The following is a 6,859-nucleotide window of genomic DNA, read 5'->3' on the forward strand; positions in this document are numbered from 1 at the left end:
TTACACTTTAACAGAGATTCACATAGAAAACAGTTATTTTAAATAGTAAAAATATTTCAGAATGTTACTGCCTTTGCTGTATTTCTGATCAAATAAATGCAGGCTTGGTGAGCAGAAGAGACTTACTGTTCAAAAACTTTCGACTGATATTGTATAGTAAAATAACAAAAACAAAAAAAAAAAAAAATAAAAAAAAAAAAAAATACACAACAAAAAAAAATAAAAAAAAAACAAAAAACCACACAACAAAATTACTTAAAAAATGACTAAAATAACTTAAAATTAAAATGAAAACCGATTTAACAAATGTAAAAATAAAAATTAATTCACTAAAGTAAAAGGTATAATAGTATCTCAGGAGCAGCTGGTTTCTTCCACAACATGATTTGATCGTGTGTCTGTTCACTCCCTGATATCATAATGTGCATCATAATAATAAAATATTATGGCAATTATTTAGCATTTACTATTGTATTATTTAATTCTTAAAAAATAAACATGGTTTGAAACATCTTCCAGTGTTACTTTAGCATCACTGAGATACTATTATAGATTTTGTTAATATTTTTTTATTATTTTAATTTAAGTGTTTTTAAATTTTCTCTTAAAACTCACTTTTTCCAGAATAGCATTTATGTGATTTTGTAATTTTTTTATTTTATATTATATTAAATTGTTTTGAAGTTTGTATTTTTATTTTATCTTTGTAAAGTGCTTTGAGATGCAACTTATAAATATTTTTTTTATTATTATTATTATTGAAGGTTTAATCTGATTTTGTTGTGTTTATATGTTTTTTTTTAATAGTTATAAAATTGTGCTGAAAAACATTTTTATTTTATTTTTTTATTTAGATAATAACTCTGTTCCGTGCATGCACTCTTTATTTCTGTCTCATTCTCTTCGTGCATCTCTCTGTACTTCTAGCAAACATGGAGGTGCTGCAGAAGGTGGAGGTGGAATACGAGACGTTTCCCGGCTGGAAGACGGACACATCAGCGGCCAGGAAGCAGAACTACATCCCCCCCAAAGATAATAACAACATCCTCCCCATTAAGAATCAAAACCGATAAACCACAAATTCACTGACTCTGATAAACCGCATCGTAACATCCTCCTGTCAATCAAACTCACGCTTGCATCTCTTCTCCGCAGTTAAGTGGGTCGGCGTGGGGAAATCCAGGGAATGCATGATCCAGATGTTCTAGGAGGGTGAAGATTCCTTCCCACAATCCTCCTGGAGACCGTCAGCTCAGCGAGACTCTTGGTTTTACTGGCTGGCATTCACAAAACTCTTAACAAGTTTAACTTGATGGAAGATCAGCTCTGAATGGCTGTGTGATTAAAAAAAACAATCTACCACCCCCCTATCATGCATGAAAAACAATATTTATTTTTATTCATTCAGTTTTTTTCATTCAGAGTCACACAAACAAAACCAACCCAAACTGAAACTATTTCTATTTCTTTTTTTGGTCGCATGCATTTCATTTTCTGCTTTTAGAATAAGACAGGTGAAAACAGGTTTCTCCTTTGTGCCGCACTGGTTTAGCAGGCTTCTTTCTGATGTCAGATATAATTGGGTTAGCTGCGTCAGAAATAGATCCAGACAGAGAACACTGTGTTCCCTTCATCTTTGCCAAGATGATCTGATCTCGGAGGAAAACCTCAGAGCCATGAGTCAGCCGTGACTACAAACACTACAGGATCGAGTCACATAATCAGACACTGGGTGTGAATAAACTTTTTAAAAATGACATTATTTATTGTTTTATTATTTTTACACTATTTATTTATGCTATTTAAAAAATTCATTAAAAATATATTTTTTAACTTTATTTACACTTACACAATTTAACAATTAAGATTATTTTTATGTTTTTTAATTAATATTTATTTACATTATTTACTTTATACAATTATTTGTATTATTTATTATTAAAATAATGTAATATTTTATTATTTTATTTATACTAATAATAATTATTAAACAATAATAATAATTTTATTTACACTATTTATTTTATACTGTTTAATAATTATCATTTTTTATTACATTATATTTAATTTAAACTATTTGCTTCATACTATTTATTTTTATTATTTATATTATTAAAATATTATTATATTTGCACTATTTTATTTATACTATTATTAATTATTATTTATTCATTTTTAAAATTATTATTAATATTAAATAAAATAAATTAATATAAATAGAAAATAAATAAAATAAATTATTATAAATTAAATATTTATTATTAACTCTGTTTATTTTATTTACACTATTTTATACTATTTACTATTTTTATTTATTTGTTATTATTGTTATTATTATTGTTTTGTTTTGTTTTGTTCTACAGTGCCCCAAAATATCACATACACCACATGTTGAAAAAATACACTACAGGAATAAGGTAAAGGTCAAGTCAAATAATCAGACTTTTTTAAAATTAAACTACTTATTTTATTTATTGTTTTTATCATTTATTATTTCATTAACATTAAAATATTTATTATTTGATTTATGCTATTTAGTTATTATGTTCCCTATATACTATTTATTATTTACATTTATTTGTTTTGATTTGTATCACATGTAGAAATGCTTAAATGTCATTGCTTTCGATCCAAAATATATATATACAAATATACAAAAAAAAGTGTTATGTGCAGTACAGTAGAGACATGCTGTAGCACATGCACACCTGCAGGTGGCGCTGAGCGCGTCCCCGCGTCCGTCCTCCGCGGGTGAAGAAGAAGCGGAGTCCTTAAAGCGCGAACGCGTGTTTGTGTTCCTGCACGTGTGTTTGTTTGTTTGTTCGTAGTTTGTTTATTTTCCGTCCTCCGTCGTGTTTTATAACCTGTGGTTCTGAAGATGCCGAAGCGCTCCTGTCCGTTCAGCGAGAGCTTCTCCTCGCAGTATAAAGTGCACGTCGGTCAGAAAGAGATCAACAACTGCGGAGTGTTCGGACTCAAGTACAGACAAGAGATTTATGGTGAGATATAATCATATTTATTACATTTACAACATCTTTAGAGTAAAAAAAAAATAACTATATCAGCAATAGAACCCCTGGTTGAATCAATCAGTGTAATCCAAACATCGCTTGCTAATTAATGCTAGGTCTTGATGATCATAGTCAATATTCAGATAATAACCATCAGGCGATATTATTTAATTTAAGATCATTTATGATTGGTCAGTCAGTGTAATTAAAGCTAATTGTAATTAAGTTCTTAATTGAATCCTGCTGCTGAGATCAATCCGTTTCTGTGCTGTAAAATAAAGTCATATTCATGTAAAGCTATGATTTTTATATATATAATATCATTTATGTGTACGTTTGTTTTATTTGAAACCATTTAGACTGATTCTTCATATCAACAGGTTATTGTTAAATATTTTAATCAAAGCTCATTAAGTGTTTATTAGTTTCATATCACAACCTTCGCTGCTGCTTTTATAATATTAATGCGTTCTATGACTTAAAATAAGGTTATATTTGTATATAAAGGAGTAAAAAGTTTTGTAAATTGAGTATTTATTTACCTACTGATTCATCTTACCAGCAGGTTATTTTAAATATTGTTGATAAAAGTTTGTTTTCCAGATTTCTCTCTCTCTCTCTCTCTCTCTCTCTCTCTCTCTCTCTCTCTCTCTCAATATTTAATATGTGCTTTATTGGCATGACAGTTGTTACAATGTATTGCCAAAGCATAGTGTTTACATAGAATCTATATACATGCATGTCTATACATTTAAAAAAAAAATGAACAAATAACATTTTAAAATTCTACGAACAATCTCTCTCAGAAAACACTAAAACCCTCCCATAAAACACCATTCTCTCTCTCTGTCTGTCTCTCTCTCTCTCTCTCTCAGAAAAGACTAAAAGCCTGCTCTTCAGCGGCACCACAGCTGTGATGGGTCGGCTCTGGAAGGAGAAGGAGTCAGACGTGCTGGAGTCCCATCAGACGCTCCTCCGAGGACAGACACGCATCGGGCCGGACGGACGATTACAGAGAACAGACGCAGCTCCAGGTGACGATTACACCGTCCTGCATCATGTCTGCTGAAGGAATCCAAGTTTCTTTCTTTCTTTGTGCTGCTGATTAAAAGAACAGTGTCATTTTCTCATTAAATATGATGCGTTTTTGCACTTTTGGGAATTGTTTGTGTGGTGAAGAAGTCATTCTCTCTTAATCAGCAGATAAACACACAAGCGCATGATTCCTGAGCCTCATTACAACTCTCCGATCGATTCTCGGCCTTTTTTCACATGCATGACATTATCTGATGCATGCAAGGTTAGAATTAAGGGCAGCAACAGACAAAAACTGTGTTTTTTGCTGCATACAAACAGCCACGGGAAACGCTGAAGTTCTTGAGACATTTAAATAGTGTTTGAACAGTTTTCTGCTCCTTTTGTCGTAAGTGTGAAACATTTTAAATACTTTGCATCAAAATGAAATGCATGCTTTTATTGATCAGTGCATTAAAGCTGATGCATTACAATTTCAAAAATTCATTTATTTTGTGAAGGAAAAAAAAAAAAATCAAAAACAACCATAATCTAAAAATAACAAAAACTGTTAATAATAAAAAACCATAATCTACAGATTACAGAATCATTTAATAATAAAAGACGTGTTGAGTGCATTTCAAGCAATAGTTCACCCAGAAATAGTTAAATGAGGCTGCTGGGTGTGTCTGAACTGCTGTAATCACTGTGTCTTCAGGTTGTGCAGCGGCTCCTTCGGCGTGTTGTGTGTGTCAGAGGGTCTCTGGTTCGAGGAAGGCGTGCTCTCAGTGTGAGCGTCACGCGTGTGCAGCATGTATCCAGCAGTGCAACATCTGCTCTGAACACCACATCACACACTGCTTTTGACTTCATTTAGTCAACAACATTTAAACACACCGCTTTTGACTTCCTTCAGAGGAGGAGTTCGACCAAAAATGAAAATGTGCTGTAAATTTACTCACCCTAAGAGTTTTCTTCATCAGGTTTGTAGAAATGTAGCATTGCATCAGTGTCTCAGCAATGGATGCTCTGCAGTGAATGGGTGCCGTCAGAACAAGAGTCCAAACAGCTGATAAAAACATCACAATAATCCACAAGTAATCCACAGCACTCCAGTCCATCAGTTAACATCTGGAGAAGACAAAAGATGAAACAAATCCAGCATTAAGATGTTTTTAACTCAAATACATAGAGTTCATAATCCATAACACTTCCTTCAGTGAAAAAGTGTTCTGGTGTGAATCAGGAGAGAAATCTGCACAGATCAAGCAGCGTTTAAACAGCTCTAAACAAATATGTGTCTGGATTTTGATGTGAGAGACAACAGGAGATGCACTTTTTCACTGGAGGAAGTGTTATTATGGATTATAGACTCTATGTATTTGAGCATCTTAACGTCTTAATGCTGGATTTGTTTCATCTTTTGTCTTCTCCAGATGTTCACTGATGGACTGGAGTGCTGTGGATTACTTGTGGATTATTGTGATGTTTTTTATCAGCTGTTTGGACCTCTCATTCTGACGGCACCCATTCACTGCAGAGCATCCATTGCTGAGACACTGATGCAGTGCTACATTTCTACAAACCTGATGAAGAAACAAACTCATCCTGATCTCTGATGATCTGAGGGTGAACACATTTCAGCACATTTTCATTTTGGGGTGAACTATTCTTTCAATACTTCAGCTCTTATTAGATGCATATTTGAGATGTTCAGTTTTAGATGTACATGCTTTAACTTTACTGTATTAAATGTTGTTTAATGCTGTTGTGAAGGTGCTGGTTGAACTCTTTGTTCTCTGTCCTCAGTTACAGTGAGCGTTATGAGCGCGTCCTCTGCTGTGGATGTTCGTCCTGATAGCAGAGCTCAACCGAGACCGCTGATGACCGTTATGATGCCAGACGTTTTAATGCATTACCAATTAAATGTAAATGAGATTACTATTTTATATATGCTTGCATGGTTTCTTGCTCTTTCTCTCCTTTTATGTACATACTCTGATTATTGAAATAAATTCTTGATAGTAATTTTATGATGTTTGGGACTTTATATGCACGCACACACCCAGAGAAATGCATTGGTCACTAGAGCACATTGTTAACAGCGGAGTGATCAAGTGTTTTTGTCACTAGAGGGCAGCGCCTGAATATAATACTTCATTAGTTTCTCAGTGAACAGCTGTGTTTGTTTGTCAGGACTGCATTCATTCTCATTTTAAACATTAAAACCTTTCTTGGTTACGATGCTTTTTCTTTTCAAATCAAGTGGGAGTCTATAAAAGTTGTTTAAAGTCTATTAATGCAACAGTTAATATCAGCCAGAGATTTGAAGCTCCCTATCATCTCATGACTTCAGAAGATCTGGAATATACCAGACTAGTTCTGATACCTTTACGTCTTTCTGGAAGCTTGAGAGCGTGTTTCATTTCACACTTGTGTGGAATATCAACACTGACTTCAGCATCTCCTCCTGTGCTCCACAGACGTAAATGATGGCGTAATCTTTTAATATAGATCATGATACTGAGGGTATGAGTCTTCGTGCATGCTGTGGAGATGGAAAAGCAATTAGATGTTCCCGACACCCCTGTTCTTTTGTCTGTGCTTCTCTGCAGCTGTCCAGACTTTCATCACCAGCGTTTTACTGTAAAAGGTCACAGCCGTGACTTCCGAGGCGGCTCCTCTTTCCCAGAGCCACATGCCAGGGACCCCCGAAGGCCTGCCGGGCCCCGCTGACTCCTGGACGCACTTAAGTCCAGGCGTGTGGCTCTGTATCACCCCCCATTTGTACAGAGCAGCTGTGCGCAGACACACGGCCGGCCGCGGTGATGTGG

General features: G+C 34.3%; 2 protein-coding genes across 2 annotated transcripts in view; both read left to right on the plus strand.

Moving 5' to 3' along the window:
- Nucleotides 1–1,351, plus strand: part of adss1 (adenylosuccinate synthase 1) — a 14,546-nt gene extending 13,195 nt beyond the window's left edge. The window contains exons 12-13 of the mRNA XM_042773451.1: nt 928–1,061; nt 1,140–1,351. Of these exons, the coding sequence (XP_042629385.1) occupies nt 928–1,061; nt 1,140–1,208 (203 nt within the window). The 3' untranslated portion in view covers nt 1,209–1,351. The remainder of the gene's footprint in view (nt 1–927; nt 1,062–1,139) is intronic.
- Nucleotides 1,352–2,762: 1,411 nt separating this feature from the next.
- siva1 (SIVA1, apoptosis-inducing factor) lies at nt 2,763–6,053 on the plus strand. The gene is made up of 4 exons (XM_042773452.1): nt 2,763–2,999; nt 3,887–4,045; nt 4,744–4,885; nt 5,823–6,053. Exons 1-4 carry the CDS (start codon nt 2,879–2,881, stop codon nt 5,881–5,883), a joined length of 483 nt encoding a protein of 160 aa, XP_042629386.1. The 5' UTR covers nt 2,763–2,878; the 3' UTR covers nt 5,884–6,053.
- The last annotated feature ends 806 nt before the right edge of the window (nt 6,054–6,859 follow it).

The sequence above is a fragment of the Cyprinus carpio genome, chromosome A17 (assembly GCF_018340385.1).
Source record: "Cyprinus carpio isolate SPL01 chromosome A17, ASM1834038v1, whole genome shotgun sequence".
Taxonomy (NCBI): Eukaryota; Metazoa; Chordata; class Actinopteri; order Cypriniformes; family Cyprinidae; genus Cyprinus; species Cyprinus carpio.